We start from the raw sequence: 22,708 nt of genomic DNA, 5'->3' as shown, positions 1-22,708 counted from the left end.
AATATATTTAATTCGTATATGAATTAAGTTAATTTATACACGTTATATCTTTCTTTTTTGAAAAAGAAAATATTCGTTTTGCATTATGGTCCAAATAATTGTTATTAATTTAATTGGTGCTTGATCAATTATTAAGAACTGGCAGAAATATTACCTTGCTCTGTTTATTATTATTATTATTATTATTATGGGTAGCACCTTGCTTTGGTGTGACATCCCATTTCTAAATACATCGAAATTTTTTCCCGTAGATCGAAATTGACTGGGTTTGACAGTCATTGACCGAGGAGGGATAAATTTTAACTTTTTGATCTAGATGGAATTTTGCATTGACCGAGGCACCGTTGCAAAGTACGTTTCGTCCCGAGTTCGCAGATTAGTAGCACATCAAAATTGGAGCTACCGTTTGAGAGTTATGAGTAAGACAAGTTGCGGTCCAAAATGTCCGAGGGTGCCAAGTTTGATTTTTTATTTTTGTAGAATTTTGTTTTGGCCCTTGTATTGTTGTAAAGTACTCGTCGATACGTATCCATAGACTAGTAGTATGTCTAATTTGAATATTTATTTATAATATTGTACTAGTTCCCTGTTAATTTTAAAGTGCTACGAATTTATGGAAATTAAATTGTAATATGGTGGGAAGAATAAGGAGATATTGTTAAAAATATATTTTCTATGCAGGAAATTTTGCGGTAAATTTAACCTTTAGGGAAGATACTGTCGAATTTTCCACTAGAAAATTCAGTAGTTTTTCTCTGAGATCATAGCTTATCTAGAATTTCGATTAAGGATCTTGGATGGATTCTGATATTTGGTAATGCCAGTACCTATATGGAAGAACAGTAACAATTTAAATAAAGAAGAAAATATACATAGAAAAAGAGAGTAGTAAGAACTAAGAAATTATAAAGAGCATAAAAATTCAGTTTAAAGAATAGGATGCTCTAGACCAGTTGCATTCATCAGATGTAGGACGGGAATTCGTGGAACTTGGAACAACGATGGTGACAACAGAAGAAAAATACAAAAACTTTGAAATGAATATATTCTCACTTTTTTAATTTGAAGAAAAATTAATTTAATTATTTAAAGTCAGTTGAATTATATATATATATATACACACACATATATTATCCAGCGTTATATATCATATGTAATTTAACACCTTTAAATATTTAAACCAAATTATTCACATTTAAAAAGTTCAGAATATATCATTTTATAAACCCAATTATCAACTTTATTATAGTGCGTACCAGAAAAAAGAAAAAATTAACCAAATTAGATATATAATTTTTCTATACTTGACATTAGCACCAAATTATAATGTGATCATCAGTGTTCAATTACATGTAACTTAAAGTAAAATACATGTGAATTATCATGAATATATGACCTCTATCATAATATAGGCTTGAAGTCTATTATAAAGGAAATATTCTATAATATATTTATTCTACTAGGCCATATACGCCTCAATGTATGCAATTTAATATATAAAAAACAATCATCTTGAGCCGTAATTTTCTGTTCTTTTGCAGCGAAAGCAAAAGAAATTATAGTCACTGCTTTGTGCTCGATTTCCCCCAAATCATTTTATTTCTTTAATTTTCTTTGTTAACCCCTGCTCTTAAGCCTTCATTTGTGTTAATTAAATCTGCTTACTGGTTAACAAAGACTGCTTAATCTAGAAGTCATTTCCCAAAAACAAGGGAAAATAAAATAAAATAATAGTGGAGAAAATGTGTATCTAAAATTTCTGTTCTGGATGCTTTAATAGTTCTAGTACTTTGGACATAAAAGCATTTGGTTATCAACTTTTTTTTTCCAGAAGTGATAATGCAATAAAGCTTAAAAACAAAGCAAAAAGCCGTACGTGCACCCACAGAGCTCAAGTCATATGGTCATGTCAAGAAGAAAGATCGCAATCTAATATAAATACTGATTAAATTATTTTAATACGGTCTTAAAGTTTGCCTGCCTAAAACAAGATCAAATTAATTATTGCCTTGATCAATATGAATTATTAGCAATGCTTCATCCAAGAAAGTAAAATATATATATATATATATATATATATATATATATATGCAACTGCAATTAATTAATAACCAAGAAAGTATAATAATAGTTCAAGCAAAAAAACAAACAAAAAAAAAAGTATAATTATAGTTGTGGACCCTAAACTTCATAATAATTTCCAATTGGTAATGGAGATTGATTACCAAAAATTTTTTTAAAAATTTATTAATTATAGAGTTTAGATTGATTCTTTTGAAAAAATTGAGAATCACATTAGATTAGTTGTACTTTTAAATCGATATTTATAATCCAAAATACAGAAGAAACATGATTGGTATCTATAAGACTATAAAGATGACATGAGAGAGAAGAGGACAAAAATACAGAAGTTCTCAAAGAAAAAAAAAAAAAATTCAGAAGGCAAAGCATTAATTAAAAAAAAAAAAACAATTCTTAATTATATTTTAGTTGAGGGTGTGTTTGCCAGTGGTTTTTCATAGTTGCTTTTATTCAGTAAAGCTTTTATTATGTGGCACTTTTGTTTAGATGTCTAGTTAAAATTTATCCTTTTGGAACAGTTTTATTTACTATAAACACTAATAATAATCCAAATAATGAAATCCCCCTTCTTTAATTTATTCATTTTGTGTTTTAGAAAAATATTTTAGTAAAGCTTTTATTACGTAGCATATTTTAGTAAAGCTTTTATTACGTAGCACTTTTGTTTAGATGTTAAGTTAAAGTTTATTCATTACCCCAAAAAAAAAAAAAAAAAAAGTTAAAATTTATTCTTTTGGAACCGTCTCGTTGGTTATAGCCACTAGTAATAATCCATAATGAAATTCTTCTTCCCTGATTTATTCATTTTTATTTTTAAAAAGTAACAACCTTGTTTCTCTTAAACTCATCCAAAAAACCGTTGTCAAATGCTTATTTTACCAAATAAATACTTTCAGCTTTAGAAAAAGAACACTACCACTAAGGAACTATTTAATTTTACAGCAAATGATTTTTGTTGGAAAATAGAAGATCAATACCATCTAAGTACGTACACACAGAAAGCCTTGTTTGGAGCCATAATATATGTATATGAAATGAGACAATACAAGCAACGAAAAGAGATCCATTAATTGGCATGCTTCCATTAAAAAAGCTTTCTTCCTTTGCCTCAAGTCTTGTCCTAAAACTTGAAGCACTGAAAGGAAAAAAATAATAACAATAATAAATAAAAAATGTCTTATCCTAAAACTGTAGGTACCAGTATATAAAAATGTCACTCTCTATTTTTAAACTGTTTTCCTTTTTAGTTACATAGGTGGAATTAGGCCTACCTCCACTCCAATATTCGACCGTAAAAAAATCTGCCTTTTCCTTTACATTCTCAGAACAGGGTTTCGAAAATGACAACATTTCAAACAAATTTACCATCCACTATATACACCACGGGGTATATCTCAACATCCCAAGTTTTCTTATTTGACATTGTGTTCCAGCCTACTAAGTTAGGATCGGTTTTCTTATGTTTCAAGGAAACCTTACGCCTAAACTATAAATATATTATAGATTCATCTCAACCAACCAAGGTACACAATAACAATTCTAATAACTTTTTGGCATTCAAATTTCCTCTTTTTAACTTAACTATTAAAATGGTCAGCACCAAAACAGCGTCCCCCAAGGCCTTCTAAAGGTGTTTTGAAGATTCATGGGTTCATAACATACAATATTTGGGCAAACACCCCGGATCTGCTGTACAACAAATTTTCAGATCATTCTTAAAGTACCGATATTAAGTACCATTATTAATTAAACGACATTTTGGATTCAAGAATTCAGAAACAACATTTTCAAGAAGGAAAATGTAGTAGCAGAGTAAATCCTATATATCCTGTTTTAAATTATATGTTTTATTTGCCAAATAAATCAATCGCGACAGTCGATCACCGTCCACCATCAAGTCCTTGTTAGAAAAAGATTGCAGCTAACAACATCACGGTCACTGCATAAATACTGCTTAAGCAATTCCTCAAATCTGTAGTCAACCCTGCAGTTAAATAATTACATAAAGATCAAATTGACAAGAAATGGTATTACTGGTTCTCTGTCAATGATAAATTTTGTAAATACATATAATTATATTTGTTTTAAAAAAAAAAAGGCTTAAGATTAGAAGAGTTACAAAACCCACAGGCCCAAATCGAAATCAACTGAAAAAGGTACCTGTTAATTTGTTAAATAAACATAAAATTTGAAAACCTTAAAAACAGAGAGGCATGATTTCAACCTGCTTTTAATTATTGTAATACTAGTTAACTTATGTTTCAATTACATCTAATTCATCTTTATCTGCGCCACACACTCACACACACCCAAAAAAAAAAAAAAAAACATACCAGTTGTTTTGGAGGTGGAACTATTGGGTTGTGGTGGTGAGCCTAACATAAGAGCATTGCAGTCTGCTCCAAGGGAGCCTGAAAAACATTTATTGAAACAAATTAAAATTAACATATCATTAGTTATATGGATATATGAATATAATCTATGCTTTGACAAATATATATATATACATATGTATAATTAACATCTAATAATTACATTGTTTAAAGCATGGCAAAGTCGCCAAATTCATTAAATTCTCTGAGCCTTCAAAGCATTGGCATGTGTATCCCGTTCCATTGGTTACGCAGATTCCCTCACCACACCAAACAAGACCACAAGCTGTAAAATTAATTTTCTTTCTATGTTTAGCTGGTGTAATTAATCTCATGAAAAAAATACAAGAAAAAAAAATTAGAATTAATGAGTTAAAATATTATGACTGCTTGGAATTCTTATTAGTTAATAAAATATAAAGTGAAGAATATTGAGTATAGGTACGGTTGGATAAATTTAGTGGTGGTGGAAGAGAAACTGGCGGTGGTGGTGGGGACGGTGGTGGAGATCCTTTGCCGCATTGAAAATCAACTGTGCCTGCGCACACAAACAAACTATGATTACTACTTTAGAGAAAATCTAATGATAAAATCACTGTTTTCATCGGATAAAGATCCCAAATACTAACTCATATATCTCAAAATCTTAAATTAATTATCAACTCTTGCAAAATCTTATAACATGGAGATTATTCTATAGCCTAATATCAAAACATCAGCTTTTAGATCATATGGTCCATATATGGCCAATCAATACAAAAGTTTGGTTCAAACACTAATGATGCTGATCATGTAGTCGATTCAAACAATGACCCTATAATATAATATATTAACTGCTTCTCTTAGTTTGTTATTATCTTACAAATCACAGTCTTCTTGTGATTAATTAGTTTTTCTATATAGTTCAATTACATAAATTTAAGCAAATAAACATCTCAAGATATATATATGTCAATAGTCGTACAAGGAAAGCAACCTCACATCGAAAGGGTGTAGAATTAATCAATAGTCGTACAAGGAAAGCAACCTCACATCGAAAGGGTATGGTATAGATTAATTCCACACAGTCAAATTCAATAATATTAATGGTCACTTTTAGGACAACCTTATGCCATTTTCTGAAATTCAGATATCATTCATTTTCAATTGATGCTTTTCCATTTATAAAGGAACTCGTTTATTGGCTTAGTTTTCAATATAATTGAAAGAAAGAGACGGAGACAAAGTAAGAATGAAGAAGAGAGAGAGAAAGAATCGGGCTCACAGTTAGGAAGTAGACAGGAGGGAAAGGTCAAGGGACCAATCTGTATCTTCTTCCAACCAGGATAACACTCACAGTCAAATCCAAGCAATGAAGCATTCGAAGCTTTACATGTTCCTTGCCCACAATTTATTGCCGCACATACAATTTCTGCAACATAAAATTAAAACCAAAACAAATATTCCATTAATATATATATATATATATATATATATGTGTGTGTGTGTGCGTGTGTTTGTGTGTGTGTGTGTCAATCACATAAATTAGTACCCTTAACTAGTACTCAAACTCATTACCTTGTAATGGGTTTGACATCGGCTGAGTAATAGTACTACTACTACTGATTGTGGCATGGTTGCTCAAGAGTGTTATGAAGAGAATTAGTCTGTAATCCAATTCCAATCTTTCCATATTCTGCAACTGCAAGCTTTGGTGGATTAATTAGCAATACTACTACCTAAATATCATTAAAGACTATTTATACGGCAGGTAATTACCAAGGTTTAGGTGGAGATATGCTCACCCGTGAATGCACACAAATTTGCTGCAACCTCATTTCTTTCTTTTCCCAGAAATTAAGAAGTACGTAGTTATTTGAAATTTTCAAAAGGCTCTAACTTTTTTTACTGATATCTCAGGCCATCAAATTAAAAGTATACCTTTTTTTCCCCTAGAAAGATTTTTCTTTTACAAATGTCTATTCTTTACTACCCATATGATGGACAAAAAAATAAAAAATATAAAAAATATAAAATAAGAAATACCATACACCCAAAATACCAACTTGCCCCTTTAATATATGAGGGACCAGAAATTTTCTCCCATGTAATGCAGGATCCGTACTAAATCGGATATAGAGTGCTGCATTTTCATTGTCAACATAAAAAGAAAAAAAAAAAAAAAAATCAACTAACTTAAAAATAGATTAAACTGTATAATGACGTGTACCCTGCCTATTGCCGTGTGTCCAAAATATGGACAAATGTATCAAAGAAAACTAATACCCTGGGTAAATTGACATCAACTCCAGCTCAAAGGTTTATTAAATATTTGGATGGAAAAAGACAAACGGTAAATGAAAAACCAAAACTTGGAAATGCCGATCATGAGCCTCTAATTAGCCGTCTTAATTAATTAAAGTCCTACTGCAGGCGTCCCCGGCCAACATAAATGCATTTCTAGCGGTCCGTATTCCAAAGCAAGTTCGAGGAATTAGAAGATCCATCTGCTATACAAGGAGTCTGAAAATTTCCAGCAGATTCATTGCTTCAAAGAAATTTTCATTTGGAACGAAATACAGTTTTGCAAGCAGTATTTGAATTACATTACATGAATGGCTACACATACAATACAGCACAACAATATGACAACTTTCCAACACTTCCCAAGACACAAATTTACTCTGAATCCGCCAGAAAACAGAGAAAATACCAAAGAATAATTAGTAGACACACATACACACAGAGACACTCAGCATTCAGCAAACTCAAAGTCAGAAAACGAAGTCATTATTTTCCTCCTGGTCATATTTACTCTATGCCGATCCAAATTCTGCAAACCATTTCTCATGCTTTTCAATATCAGCTGCGGAAACACTTCTTTGGACCTTCACCAAGGCTTCCTCAAAATCACACATGGCAACTGGGTCCTTCGAGATCTCATCCTTGGACATGTTCTTAATCTCATCACGTGTCTTTCCAGCTATTTTGCGCCTCATACCATTCAAGGAGGCATCACGACAAACATTTGTGAGGTCATCACCACTGTATCCCTCAGTTCGGCGAGCCACATCATCGATATTTACATCAGGTGCCACCTGAAATAAACAGATACACTCAATTAAAACTAGCACCCAACTAAGAATATTATGAAATACAGCAGCATCTAGGTGGAGATCACAAGCAAGAAGACAATATTTTAAAGTTTATTTAACAAGGAAAAAGCTCTCCTTACAATAAATTGAAACACCAAACAATAGGTAATAGTTGCTTACAAACAAAAAGTGGGGCCCTCACTTTCCTACAAACATATTCTTTCAGACCTTACAACGGTGTTGGTTGCATTCAAGACAAAAAGACCAACCCCTGGGACACCATGTATTTCTCTTAGACGAATAATTACCAATTGATCTAACAAACCATAATCATAGAATACACAACTTGTTCCAGATTTATAAGTTCTAATCCATGAAAGGAACACTATCATAGAAGCTTAAATAGATAATCAAAATATCATGTAATATTAGCATCCCTGCCAACATATTGAGACAAAATAGTATTAGCTGCAAATAGTTACCTCAACAGTTTTCAAATTAATCCGAATAAGCTCCTTTCGGCTCTCAAAGTTTGGAAGGGGAATATATATTCGCTTTTCCAGCCTTCTCCTGAATTGCATTGCAACCATTTAGATAAAAGATAAGTCCTTCCATATAACAAATTATCATAATACCTGGGATGAGGTATGCAACTCAACGATGATACAAACTAACCTCAGTGCCTCATCTATGTCCCAGGGGAAGTTAGTAGCTGCCAAAACCATCACTATTTTCCGGCTGCCATCTTCATTTGTGGAAGTATTGTTTACACCATCTACCTGAACAAGAAGTTCAGATTTCACCCTTCTAGATGACTCATGCTCTCCAGATGCTCTGGAAAAAATAAGTTACCTTTATTTGGGACCAACATAATTTAAAAAATAAAATAAAAATAAAAAATATCTATTGCTTTTGTATATGTAATGCTCGATGAAGCAAAGAAGTAATTAAGAACCTAATGTAGAATTGAAATATTACTTACCCCCGGGCATTGCAGAGAGAATCAATCTCATCAATAAAGATTGTACTTGGCGCATAAGCTCTTGCAAGATCAAATAAGCACCGTACCATGCGCTCACTCTCTCCACGCCATTTTGAAGCTAATGTAGCAGATGAAACATTGAAGAACGTCGTGCCACACTCAGTAGCAACTGCTTTAGCAAGTAATGTCTTCCCAGTTCCTGGAGGACCAAACATAAGAACACCTTTCCATGGTCTCCTAATTCCCTGGAAGCAAAAAAACAATAAGCTTAACCTGACAAACTGGTTTGTTGACAAAACCATCTCAGAATGCATGGAGAGAACCAATAAAATCAATGAACTTGCAGGTGTTATTCCTATATAAGCCTTGGATTTTAAAGCATGGGGTATTTCCTACTCCTAATTCGCCAAAAGCAAGAAAGCAAACACCTTAACCAGACAAATGGAAATGTTGACAAGACATCTACAAATTGCCGTGACTCATTTAAAAAATAAATAACCTTGAATTATGAAGAAATTCAGGTCACACTCAATGCAACAATTCATTCACTATCAACCATCCAAGATTACCTGGAAATATTCTGGCATCCACAAAGGAAGCACAACAGCTTCTTCTAGAAGTCTTTTTGCTTCAGTCAGACCTGCAACATCATCCCATCTCACGCCTGGACTGGTTTCCAGCACATCTCTTTCAAGCATTGCAGCCAAATCAGGATCAGGTCCCTCATATTGTGATCTCTTGGACTTTCCATCTTCAGCATCACCATTCTAACATTTTCAAAACACAAACCAATAAGCAGAGCAAACACGGTGAGAGAGAGAGAGAGAGAGAGAGACCCAACCCATCATTCTTAATTCGGTCATCCAGAACTTCAATTTCCCACAGTAAAATTTCACACAATATTTCCATTCTATGACAAACTTCCATGGGAAAAAAGGTTTCAATTTCATTTTAGCCAGGACTTTCAATTTTTATTTAGTAAAAGATGCTAAAATAAAGGATTCAAGTTCTGATATGGACAACCATACAATATAGCAAATGAATAAAGTGAGTGCAACTTTGCAATAACACAAAAGAGACCAAGCTCACCAATGCACTGTACCAGCAAAAAGGAGAAATGAAGCTGCTTATATTAAAGCAAACCATTTAAAAAACTAGAAATAATTACATAACCTTAAGCTTGAGAATCCAAAAATTATAATCGCAACCGGTAGAACTTACTGCTGAATCTGACTTGCTAGATTTTCCAGAACCACTGCCTTTCTTTCCAGTAGTTGATGCTCTCACCCCTGAGTTAACCCTACTTGATCCACCAGTTTTTGCACCACGAGCAGTTGTACTTGTTCTAGTAGAGCCACCACGAGCCCAAGCCCCATCTTGTGATGACTTCCTCATACCAACTTGACCAGCCCTTGCAGGTCTTCTATTTGAATCCCGACTTGGTGGCCTCCATACATCGGGATCATCCATGGCTGCACCAGAAGAAGTCGGGTACTCATCTAATGGTTGAAAAACAAATGAAGACTTGGAATTTATTGGAGGGGAAGGAGGTCGTCGGCCCATTGGAATTTCCTTGAAAGCCCTCCTCTCTGCATCAAGTTGCTTCACAACTTCTGTTTCCTCAGAAAGGGCTTTCTTCACATTCATCCATTTTGCACGGACCAAAGGATCATCAAGTGTGCTTAGATGCCTAAAGCCAAAATTAAAAGTAAAAATCTTAGACAAATGAAACCGATAAAATAAAAAAAAATAAAAAAGTAACACTACGAGTCTAAATCATTTTACCTGAGACTCATATAAAAAATGCAACACACTCAAACAACAACCAACTTAACCAAGATTTTTTATTCTATGAAAAAAGAAACACAGCTTTCACATAACATCCCAATTAGCTTTCACATAACTTGATCACTCTGATCCTCCCTCTACTTGTAAAGGAAAGTACTTGTGAAAAAGACTACTATAATTCTTCTCCAAAAAAAAAAAAAAAAAACAAAACATTGAATGTAATATGTAAGTCACCACCGGAATTTTACAACCAAATGGCACCTTTTTCATGAGAAAGATCTTTCTGAAACTTTTTTCAATTTTTTGGACCATCTTTTTTATCTAATGGCCATAATCTCCATAAAAAGAAAAAAAGTTCTGTTTTTTAAACTTCCAAGTCCTCATATTTTGGAAATTTTCCAACCAAAATGAACAGAGCCTAAGCAAAAACTAATTCCACTTAACACTAGATCAAAAAACAAAAAAAAAAAAAAAAAAAAAATTGCCATCAAATCTAACTGAGGACATAATTGCCAAGACACCATTCTAACAAATAAAACCGCAAAACCAAGCCCACGAACACAACATTTTGCATACAAACTAAACAATTGACCTCGAATTTCAAAACAATTACCCAAAAAAAAAAAAATTCCAAGAGAAATTACAGAGTGAGAGAGAGGATTATTACTTGTTGATCTGAGCAATGGCACCGTCAAAGAAGATAATGGAGGTATCATAGAGTCCTTCAAGAGCGTATTCCCTAGCCAGCTTCAGGTGTTCTTGGAGCCCCACAAGCGAAGCCCCTACCATTTTCCTCTGATCTCTCAAGACTTTCTTAGAATTCCCAGAAAACCAAAATGCTCTCAAACAATTAGGGTTTCAGAAGAAGCAAGGAAGAAGACTATCTCTCTCTCTCTCTCTCTCTCTCTCTCTCTCTCTCTCTCTCTCCGAGTCTCACACGGACTTTCTCTCTCTACAAGTTTTCTTTCTCTCTCTGGGTTGAGTCGATGGAGCAGGGAGCATGACGGCGACGTTTAAACGTTTTCGACGAACTGGAGGAAGGAGGAGGAAGGACTTGAATTGACTATATTGACCTTGACGCTTTGACGAATCCACGGTTTTAGCAGAAGCGAGCCGTACACTATGTGAATAGCAGCGAATGCGAATATGAATGAACGAATGATGCGTTGTGTGGATGAGGTGGCATGGGCTTTTGGTAATTTGAAGGTTTATAATTGCCGTTGGGAAAGTAATCGTCGGCTGTTAGGAAATGTAGGGCCCGCTTCTTATTCTAAATTTAAAATCTAGGCCCACAAAGGAAAATCGTAGGCCCACCTAAACCAAACGACCGAGCCCGTTGCACACCTTTTTTCTTTTTTGTTTTTCGCTCTATTCTTTTCCTTTTCTCTTCTTTCTTGGAGAGGTATGATTGTTTCAAACATAAGAATTCATTCTCATTGGATTATTTAAAACAACAAATTTACCATCAGAACAAGTAAACTTTTTTATCTTTTAGATTGGACCAGTACTAAAATGGCACTTTTTTTTTCTTTTTTTTCTTTTTTCCCCTCTTTTATAAGAACCAAAGACAATTTCTCCAATTCTCTGTCTAGATGATAGTAGACTTTGCCATTATCAGATAATGGTAGACTTTGCCATTAGATTGTTCCAAAACTTCACATTTGAAATGTTCCAAGTGAAAAAATTAATGTTATGGTTAGAAAAACCAAAAAAGGCATTAGATATATATCTCTTATGTAAGCTTTTCAGAAGTGAATTGCATGCATTATGATCAATGTGTTAATGTAATGGTGATGCTATACATGCATTCTGTTTAGACGCGTCTTTTTCGGATATACATACACTGAATATTGCTCTTATTTTTTTATTTTTTTTTTCCCCAAATCTAAAAAAAGGCAAAAAACGTGCCAAATTATTCTGAAGAACCAGTTGCAAAGTCATGTGCAAACTGGCAAATGGACTTCCCAAGTTTCAGTGTTGAATTTTTCTTTTTAGTGTAAAAAGTAAATAGTTACTGCACCATTCCATCTCTGATCAGTTCTTCAAGCCCTGTCCTTAGCTTATCCGCAGCAGCCCTGCAATCCTTTTCCATCAAGCCTCCGAAGGAAATTCTTACATTCCCTGGACAACCACATGCAGTTCCCGGGATCACAACCACACCGTGCCTGTGAGCAAGCCAGCGTACAACTTCAAAGTCATCAACATATTTGTCCGGAAGCTTCGCCCACAAGTATATAGCGCCTTCTCCTCCTTTCACAGCACCTTCTCCAAGGGGTGAGAGTGCATCCAACAAAATTTCTCTGTTCTTTACGAGATCTTTCACTCGATCGGTAACCCATTCAGGTCCCAATTCCAATGAATAAAGGGCAAGGTACTGTGAAATTATGGAAGCACAGATGGGAATGTTATCTTGAACTTTGAGAAGTTGGGTACCAAATCCCTCTACTTCTGATGGATATGCTATCTGCATGTATCAAAATGTATATCAAATGAGCTAAATCACCCTTTCTTTTTAAAATAATACTGGTTTCCATTCAAAATGAAACATAAAATTGTCATATTTGTTTTCTAAGGAGACCTATTAATGTTAGTAATTAACGCGAGAGCCACAGAAGCATTTCTTACGTATCCAACTCGCCATCCCATCATCCCATATGCCTTTGAGAACGAAAAAATGTTGACTATATGATTTCCCTCTATACATGAGTGTTTTAAACCGTCGAACATAAAATACCTGCAAAAGACGCTTCGGAATCAAACGCTAACAATATTTTCTAGTGTTGAAAGCAATTAGTGGAGAAAAACATTCCAAAAACACATGCCACTTCAATGGCTTCATCATTATTTTTGCATATCTTAACTAGTAAGTTCTCACAGTCATGATTGATGGACCACAGAAAAAGTAAGTTGAATGTTTTTTGATAACCAATGTTGACACTGATCGTAAAATATCAGGGTACCAAAACCATCATGCCTATAATGTCTACATGCCAGGAACAACAATCATGATTCCTTTTTAGAAGCACATGCCCACTTACCTAACAACTACTAAAGAAACCATAATTAGACCTCCAAAAGTTGTCGGTGTTTTTTGTAATGACAATTGCACAAGGACAAAATTTGGGAAGTCACTCTACTTCTTTTGAGTTACTTCATTCCACTCTATCCTCTTAACATAAATCCTCAATTTGACCTTGTCAAAAGAAACTGCAATCCTAGTCATTTGTATATATTCGTTTGCCATCACATCAAAATATGCCAATCCACTTATAGCCAATTATAACCAACCAAGCTTCATTTTCCTATTTTCACAGTTCGGAGGAAATTCAAAATCCTTCTATCAACAAGCCAACAATGTTCTCTATAGATATTCTAAGGGGATTATTTACGAACTTACTCGTATGTATTATCCACAACAAGCCAAGATCCAACATGTTTGCAGAGGTCAGAAATTCTCTATTCACAAAGAGAAAGAAATGAAATTGTAAAGAAGCATAGAGTTAATATATCTATGATAAACCAGAAACATAACACTAAAAACTTTCTTCTCAATTCTTAATCAAGGTCATCACCATAAAAATTAAGAAAGCGAGAGGGGAGGAAAGAGACCTTAAGAAGATGCTCAGGAATATAGGTTCCAGTTGGGTTCCCTGGATTGACAACAGTGACAAGCTTTGGTGCCGGTTTAGTTTCCAACAATGTTCTCTCTAACCAGTCTGAGAATCAACAAACTAGAAATAAATGAGCGAAAGTAGCCATCTGGAAAAAATTTTACAGTCATGTCACCTTCAGTTGAGATTTCACATATGAGTTTTCGTCATTCGTGGTGTAAACAGTAATATTTTGGGATGTAACACTTCAGTTAAGAGAGAGAATAACATATTTTCATGTCACCTTCAGTTGAGATTTCACATATTATTTTTCATCATTCCTGGTGTAAACAGTAATATTTTGGGATTTAACACTTTAGTTAAGAGAGAGAATAATATATTTTGGATCACAACATTGTTTACTTGACAATAATAGTCAATTAGACAGGAATAAGTATCTAATGGAACCATAATTTCTTTCAGGCAACTTCAACTAAATTCTGAAAAAAATCTAATTATTTTATTGTTAAAAGTTAAAAGAAACTATTAATACAGGAAGAAGAGCAAACTTCCAACACAAAAGCAAGACAGGCTTATATCAAATACTCGAAAACTATGTATTCATGGCTTAGTAACGAAATAGCTTTTGGATTATGAAACATCCTCACATATCATACACAGGCTTAGGTTCTTTTCATTTTGATTTTTCTTTTTCTTTTTTTTTTTTTAATGGACAATTTTAAATCTAAGATATTGCTCAAAGTCATTATTTTTTTTTATTTATTTATTTTTTTGGGTCTTTCTTTCTTTGATGGACAATTTTAAATCTAAGATCTTGCTCAATCCAATGTCTTTGGAAACTTTTAGTAGATTAACTTCCATATAATCCGGAAGAATGAAAGAGCTAATTCGATTGCTCCAACTAAACTCACATTATAAAGATCAAAGTTGTCAGAAACTTCAATGCCTTATTCGGAACGTATTGAAGTCGTGTTGCATAAATATCCTATTATAAGCTAGACATTGTAACAATATTTTTGCCAAATATGTTTTATTTTGTTTCCATGTCCAAGGACCAAAGCTCAAACCATTACCACTTCAAAGCTCAAGATGTGAGAATAAACAGGGGAACAAATTAACAAATTATGATGTTGTTCTTAATGAATACTCAAATAGTATGAAAGCAATTCTTCTATTATGGAATGTAGCAGAAGTTAACTAGGCTTAACCCAATGTTACTAGTGAAAGATATTAGATCTAAAACTTGGAATGTTATTCTCATAAATCCCGCTGCATAACCAATATCCAAGTCCTATAAGGAGCATAACAATCTTCAAGTGGAAATTCAAAAACACTTTTAGAAGTTTCTATCAATATGTGATTAACAATCATGAATTTTCTACCTGCATCTGGATAAAGTGTCTTTGGGTCACCAGGACCCACCAGTATATTAGTGATGCCAGTCATCTGGAAGGACATGTAGGAATTGAAGTAGTATGGTGCAAACATCACCACAGTATCCCCAGCATCACATAATGTAAGAACAAGGTTCACAAATGCCTGCACAGGAATTTTCTTAAAGGCTAAACGACTAGAACACAATCATGACAAAACCAATAAGATCAATTAAGTTTCAGCAACTGAATCAAAAGTTCTAAAACTAGTATCTAATGTGACAACATAGCATCTAAGAAAGAAATGTCAAACGCTGATAAAATGTCCATACTTAAGATGTACTCTCCCGTATATACGGAATGTCTCCAGCTAACCAAATAATAGGAGCAGAAATGAAAGCATGACAGACTCAATTCCATCAAGATTGAGTTTATAAACACATTAAGCAGCCTTACAAAGCTTTCCTTCAATTTCAAAAGGAGCAGACCACCTTCCAAACCAGAATGGATCCTTATCAAGATGGCGAAGAGTAAGATGAACAAAAATTTACTTAAAAAAGTCATCGAGGACCAAAGGAAGGTGAAAAGCTCGCTAATGACTAAAATTAGAATGATTGCACAAAGCAGCCCTTCCTTAACTTATCATTTTATCTAGGTAATACAAACTTATGGAGCAGGATATTTAAACCACCCAACTCAAGTTGGGTATCTTTCAAAACATAAATATACGTCTTTTCCTAATCATAACATAAAATGAAAAACATAAAAACAAATGCATTCCTGGTCACCTGATTAGCACCTGCAGTAACCATCACTGAAGATTTATACAATTTATTCTCTAGTCGCAACTGCAAACAAAGAGAAAGTAAGAATTAGTTTTACCATTTTAAAATAAGACAATAATCTTTTACTAGGAAATTTTTTAAAATGTTCCAAGGGGGAGAATGAAGTATAAAATTCAATGCACATGCACATACCAGCACCCACGTGTATGATAAGTAAAACGAAGTCAGAGTAGAACCTTGTATCTATCAACACCTGACATTCCTTCACTAAACTAGCAACACTGTGAATCTAGACCTTTTGTACTGATCTTTGGGCCATGGTTCACAACATGCTGGACAAACTATCTGTTTCGGAAACACCATTTAAGAAACCTAAAACTCCATATTGTTTCTAACTTCCACATCATTAAATCCAATCTAGCTAACGCACAATTTTATTAATAACTGGCCCACCTTAACTTGAAGCTTGGGTTTGAAAGACCAAGACCATAAAGGGTTAATTAAGATGTTAGGAAACCAATTCAACCATCCAGCAACCTAACCCAATCCACAGAAGTTAGACACCTTATAGGTACTCAAGTAAGATGACATGGTCCACGGAGTACTGTCGTTAACATCACATGAAACACACAATATGGCAAATCATATGTATCCTAAAAATAAAAGAGTGACAGGCAAAGTTGGCCATCTGGCCTGCCATATGTGTACTGCACATCATAGTTGATTCAGCATGCTAGAACCAACCAAAATTCATGACATGTATTATAATTTTAAGAAACACAACACTTTATCTGACAAGTATTCACCTTTTTAATCAATGACTCCCTGAGTTCTGGAATACCTTCATCAGCACCATAACGACTAATTGCAGGATCCCATACAAGCTCTTTCACCTTTTCCAATGCCTGCTTGGGTGGTTGCCAATAAACTACTCCCTGCAGCACATTTTAACCAACAAGTAAAATAAGTTACTGGCCAAAAATAATAAAGGGGGGTGGGTCAGCCACCATTAAAAAGTAAGTTTTAGTAAAAGATAAGAAGTTATGATGAGCAAAATTGACTGGTGTAATTTCTATGGTGTAACCCTCTCTTAAATTCTTGATTCAACTTTGGCAGAAATATTAATCAATCATTAATTTGGTTTACAAAGAAATAAGTCCAACCAGAATAGCTAATAAGTTCATCAACAGAAAGAAAATTGGCCTCAGTTTGACAATTCAGATGGAACAGCCTGATATGCAGGTCATGTTTTCATAGGCAGCATGGGTCAACATTTCACGCGTTGAAACTGATAGTTCCTTTTGGGCTATGTGGAGAACATTCTTATTTTTAGCATCTTAAAAAAAATAAAAATAATAAAAATAAAAATAAAAAAAAACTGAAAACCCCAAAAAGGCTTATCTTTATTAACCATATTTGAATAATAAAATGCAAATGCCAAAAAATCAGAACGTTTTTAAAATGCAGCATTTCCTTTTGGTAATAAAGTGCAGCATTTCCTAGATCAGTTTACGAAGAAGTTTTCAAATATGAATTGCTAAATGCAATTTTCTGTATCTTCTTCACTGTTCCAGCCGATGCACTCTTCAACATCGGCTCCAAACCGGCACTAATCCTCAAACAATAAAAAATAAATTTACGAAAAGCAAAAAACCTAAATCGATTTTGAGTAACTTCAAAGTAAATAACAAACAGTATTCAAACCAAAGCCAAACACAGCAACTTGGCATTGGAAAGTTAAAACATACTAATTTTTATTCTCATTTCTCAATGTCCCCATAATCATAGCAAACTCAGAATCAAAGACGAAAAACAAGACATTGGAACTAGAAAAGCAAACCTGGGCCAACGACACAGCATTTTTGGCTCCTCGGATCAATTCTTGTATCTACAAAAAAGAACCTCCATTTTCACCAAAACATATATTTTGGGATACACCAACACAAAAAATAAAGATAAAATAATCATCAAGGACGGTTTACAAACACAAAACTATGATTTATTTACCCAAAAAAAAAAAAAAAAAAAACACACACACACACACACACAACGATGATTTCCATCAAGAAAAACAAAAGCACAGAACGATGATACGAAAAATTTAATTCAAAGGAGAAGAAGACAAAACGAACCCCAGTTGGGGTTGGGGTTGTACCCTGATTACCTGAACCATGACCGGCATCTCGGTGTCCAAGGCCCTCCTTGCAAGCTTTCCATACGAACCCATCCCAGCCCACCTCGTTTCACACCAAACCCACCTTCTCAACTTCACAAAGGAGCTATTTTTATAAAGCTATATGACCAGGTCTTCTTGACTCACCTACCCAACCAAAAAAACCAAATTTCTGAAACTCTACCGAGAAAAAAAAATAATTTAAGATAAAGAAAATTAGTTTTCTGTGAGCTGATTAAGACCCACCTACCCGGAAGAGCCAAACCTCCAGACTCTGAAACTTGCCCAGAGATTTAACAAAAGTGGGAAGCTTTATAAGCTACAGATTCAACTTTAGCGCTACTCGACAACCCGCCAATTATATAATATAATTGCAATTGCTATTACGTATAATAATACTCTCTGGAAAGATAAGGCAAAAGATGTAACGCTTTTCTTTTTCTTTCAATTTCTTTTTTGTTTTTCTGCCCAAAAAAATTTCAGTTACTGTTCCTTTTATGCGTTTCTTTGACTTGTCTGCTTTTAACTTCAAAAGTTGACAAAAATATATATATAAAAAAAAAATCGCCTTTTTAGCTCTTATCAGAATTCGGAACCAACTATTCAGACTTACCAAAAACAAAAGAACCAACCATTCACAGGGAGCTACCACGTAAATTTAATGTCTCTCTCCGTTTCTCCATATCTAAATCAACTAAACCCAGATTCAACTTTTACCAAAATCCCATTTTTGTTGCTAAATAAAAAATATGAAGAAAAAAAACAACAACATAAACAATTTTTCAAGTTATGCGTGGAATCTCCGAGAATTACGCTTAAAATTTTATAATTTTACAATTTGTTTAGAGCATGTGACTTGGGAATAAAAAACAGAGTAGTTATCGGGAGCAGAGTGATCTAAAGCAACGATGGTGATGATTCACCAGATTTCCCGAGATTTCTCACGAATTCAACTTCAGGAGAAAAATTAAAAAAGAAAGCAAACAAATTTAATAAAAAGCATTGCTTTGGAATTTTAATTATTACTAAATTTGTTAAAAAGAATGAGAAATTATTAATAAGAGAAGTGGGTTTGATAGAAACGGTCGTGGACGAGGTGGGTTGGAAAAAATTCCAAGATTCTCTTTTTATTGTATTTGTACGTAATATTTTGCGAGGGGTTTAGTTTAGATTAAAAAATAGAAAAAGAAAAGGAGGAGTCTTTGAGAAATCAGACCTCACGACCACGAAATGACGCAAAATTAGGTTTGGGTTGTGTCAGAGAAAGATTCTCTGTGTCTCTCTCTCTCTACATCTCTATCTCTATCTCTATCTCTGTTTCTCACTCTCACTCTCTCTCTTCTCTTTCACACTCGATCTATTGGTCGCAGATACATGACAGACAAAGATATATTGTAGTGACATATTGTAGTGACAACAAAGATAAAGACGCAACTCTAAGTCTTCATCTCTGTTGCCAAAAAGGCTCTCAGGTCTGCCCTTTACTCTTTGTTTGAATAATGATAATTTATCTCATACTTTCTTTTTTTTTTTTTTCTTTTTTAACATTACGAATTATACAAATTTCCATGTTCTATGATGCCAATTTATATTCTTATGATATAAGTAAAGATCCTCAATTTTCATCCTCAAATCTTCTCATTGCTGGTATATGATGAAATCTATTTTTATTTTTTTTAAATAAGAATTTTTTTAATATTATTATAAAATGAAAAAATAAAGATATAACCAGTGAAGAAAATATCGATGTCGATGGAAATGTCGAGGGTATGATTTTACGAAAATATCGATATCGATGGAAATATCAGTAAAGTTACGGAAATTATAAATTTTTAATTTATAATATAATTTTTTATATATGAGATAATTAATATAATAAATTTATATAAAAATACAATAATTAGAATGCAAATATATTATTAACATAGTTCATAAATATTAAAAATTATTGTAAATAAAGAAAATACAATATTTGTTATCACCAAAATATAAAAAATTTAACAAATAATATTAAGATATATAAAATTATCAAATATAATTTATAATACATCATCAATACCAAAAAAAATTCTTTAGTGTTTTAAATTGATTTGTTAATTCTACATAATTTGCAATTTCATATTATAGTAGCAAAAATTTATTTATTAATATATTTGCTATAATTAACTGATTTTAAACTATTTTGAAAAACTAAATTTAAAAAAGATAAAAAAAATAAAAAAAAAAGAAGAATCCAATTTTTTTTTTCAAAATCAGTTTATTTTTGACAAAAAAAAAATAGAATATAATATTATGATGGTTATTTTGTTAACCAAAGACATCAACAAATGGGAAAATAGTAGAAATATGTAAGCAAAGCACTTACCATTTACAATTCATTTGCCATTTACCATTTTTACCTATTGTACAATTTATTATTAAAATATTATTTTTCTGGGTAATTGAAATCCGTCAATCCGTTAACTGTATTTTTGTGTATATATATATTTTCTAAATTATTAATATTTTATTATTTTTAATTATTTTAATTTTTAATTTTTTTATTCCTTTTACTGGGGATATTTTTCATTCTTCCACTCTCCTCTTCAATCTTCTTCCCGATCACTCAAAAGAAAATAGAAAGAAACCAGCAACCTTACTACAGCAACTCCCATAAACAATTTCTTTTCATTTTTGGACACCCACCAAAAAATACTTATACTAAATTGATACCCACATTCTCAGGAACTTATAGCCACCTTTATTCAGTAGTAAAATGGTTTAGGTTCGCCGGAAAATCATGAAAACTGATGGGGATTATATTTTTCGATCGCCGTTTTTCGGTGAGTACCAAGTCGAATGGATGGGTACTGACATCTTGGGTAGCCCCTTGACGAGGGTTTTCATCAAATCTATCCATATTTAGATTCATTGGTATCATCTTTCTCTCCCTTTATAGTTTCCCCCTCTTGGTTTTGTTTTTTATTTTCTTTATCTTATATTGTCCATTTTTTTGTCATTTTTCTAGAAATTTTTTCATCTTTTTCTCAATTGAATCGGTGAGATTTTGGCTGAGGTCAGTTTTTGGATCTTTTTGGTTTTGGGAAAGATCAAAAGAGATGAGAAACAAAGGTAGCCGAGATTTTGTCGATTTCCATTAGTTTTCCATTGGATTTCCACAAATTTTTCAAAATTTTAACCGATTTCTTCCGACAACGACGATATTATACGGAATCGGCGATGTTTCCATGACATCACTGAAAGAAATTTCTTCCCCCCCCTCTATCGGTGTCGATGCTTGGCGATACCCGAAACTTTCGACGACATTTCGATGATTTCGGCGATATTTTCTTCCTTGGGTATAACAAGTTAAAATTTTCAACAGTAAAAAAATTATTCCATTTATAAAGTTGTAATTTTAAAATTTTCAGAATAAAATAATTTTCAAAGTTTTTTTAAAATGTATATTTATTTTTAATTTATTATATTAAATTTAATTATTTGTAAAGTATAGCTTTTTTATTACTCGTTAAATACAACAAAAAAATTAATTTTTAAAAAATTAATTTTAAATAAATTAAATTTTGAAATCAATTTATCTTTCAATTTTCACATTTCTTTTGTTATTTCCATTTCAAGATATATTTATTTATAGATAGATTATATTTTTCCATTTATTAAATAGATTTAAGTGACAATTTTAACTATAATACATCATAACCAATGTTTAAACAAATATGAAATTCAATCTTTGGATGCCCTTTCGTACAGTGATGCTATTATTTTTTACTTTTATTTTTTTCTATTTATTTATGTAAAATAAGTTTATTTGCAAGGTTTATCAATGTTTATTATAAGTTATTGCATGTCATAATTAATATAAAATTAAAAAAAAAAAGAACACCAAATTTAACAGAATTTCAAAATAAGGTTGGTTTTTAGTTTTTTTCATTTTTTTATTTTCTTTCTTTTATTTCAAATGCATAATAAATTCAAATTATGTAATGAATTATAATTATCACTAAAACTAATAGACATGGGAAGTTGTTTTTATAATTCTATTTAGTCTTCATCTAATCCTCTCATATTCCAATTTACCAAACCACCCTTCTTGGTTCTTTTGCTTTTTTGAAACATTAGTTTTATTTTTGTTTTAACTTTTAATCACCAGCAACCAACATATGGAAACGTTGTCTATGGCATACCATTTATCTAGAAATGTCAATGGGACAGGACGGGATCAATTTTTAAAATATCGTCTCCATCCCCATGGGGAATTTTCGATCCCATTCATGTGGTTTTTTTTGTTTCTTAGATACGGGACGGGAACAAGACAGGACGGTTACAGGACGATTTTCCCCGAAACAGAGGCTTGGAATTTCACACATAGTTATTGGCAGTTTATTCACTACCAAGAGTTATCTATTTTCCCCGAAACAGAGGCTTGGAATTTCACACATAGTTATTGGCAGTTTATTCACTACCAAGA

At 32.8% G+C, this 22,708-nt stretch overlaps 3 protein-coding genes across 4 annotated transcripts; all 3 read right to left on the bottom strand.

Annotated features, from left to right (window-relative positions):
* Nucleotides 1–3,792: 3,792 nt before the first annotated feature.
* On the bottom strand, nucleotides 3,793–6,148 carry LOC107406769 (uncharacterized). Its single transcript, XM_016013963.4, has 6 exons — nucleotides 6,012–6,148; nucleotides 5,719–5,865; nucleotides 4,900–4,992; nucleotides 4,618–4,740; nucleotides 4,416–4,493; nucleotides 3,793–4,066 (listed from the first exon to the last, which is right to left on the bottom strand). The coding sequence occupies exons 1-6, from the start codon at nucleotides 6,124–6,126 to the stop codon at nucleotides 3,987–3,989; spliced, it is 636 nt and encodes a 211-aa protein (XP_015869449.4). The 5' UTR covers nucleotides 6,127–6,148; the 3' UTR covers nucleotides 3,793–3,986.
* An 807-nt stretch (nucleotides 6,149–6,955) lies between these two features.
* LOC112489859 (katanin p60 ATPase-containing subunit A1) lies at nucleotides 6,956–11,446 on the bottom strand. Its single transcript, XM_025068947.3, has 7 exons — nucleotides 10,966–11,446; nucleotides 9,732–10,200; nucleotides 9,080–9,277; nucleotides 8,511–8,755; nucleotides 8,204–8,362; nucleotides 8,011–8,098; nucleotides 6,956–7,531 (listed from the first exon to the last, which is right to left on the bottom strand). The coding sequence occupies exons 1-7, from the start codon at nucleotides 11,085–11,087 to the stop codon at nucleotides 7,250–7,252; spliced, it is 1,563 nt and encodes a 520-aa protein (XP_024924715.1). The 5' UTR covers nucleotides 11,088–11,446; the 3' UTR covers nucleotides 6,956–7,249.
* Nucleotides 11,447–12,028: 582 nt separating this feature from the next.
* Nucleotides 12,029–19,281, bottom strand: LOC107406801 (aromatic aminotransferase ISS1). Of its 2 annotated transcripts, none has more exons than XM_016013998.4 (10): nucleotides 18,491–19,281; nucleotides 18,232–18,387; nucleotides 17,908–17,955; nucleotides 16,874–17,002; nucleotides 16,071–16,130; nucleotides 15,292–15,448; nucleotides 13,908–14,014; nucleotides 13,696–13,754; nucleotides 12,924–13,032; nucleotides 12,029–12,762 (listed from the first exon to the last, which is right to left on the bottom strand). In XM_016013998.4, exons 2-10 carry the CDS (start codon nucleotides 18,292–18,294, stop codon nucleotides 12,310–12,312), a joined length of 1,185 nt encoding a protein of 394 aa, XP_015869484.2. In that variant the 5' UTR covers nucleotides 18,295–18,387; nucleotides 18,491–19,281; the 3' UTR covers nucleotides 12,029–12,309. The 2 variants fall into 2 exon arrangements, with proteins under 2 accessions (XP_015869484.2, XP_024924723.2); XM_025068955.3 differs by having other exon boundaries at nucleotides 18,487–19,280.
* Nucleotides 19,282–22,708: the final 3,427 nt, after the last annotated feature.

This window comes from Ziziphus jujuba, chromosome 1 (assembly GCF_031755915.1).
Source record: "Ziziphus jujuba cultivar Dongzao chromosome 1, ASM3175591v1".
Lineage (NCBI taxonomy): Eukaryota > Viridiplantae > Streptophyta > Magnoliopsida > Rosales > Rhamnaceae > Ziziphus > Ziziphus jujuba.
This window is presented reverse-complemented; position numbering and strand designations above follow the sequence as displayed.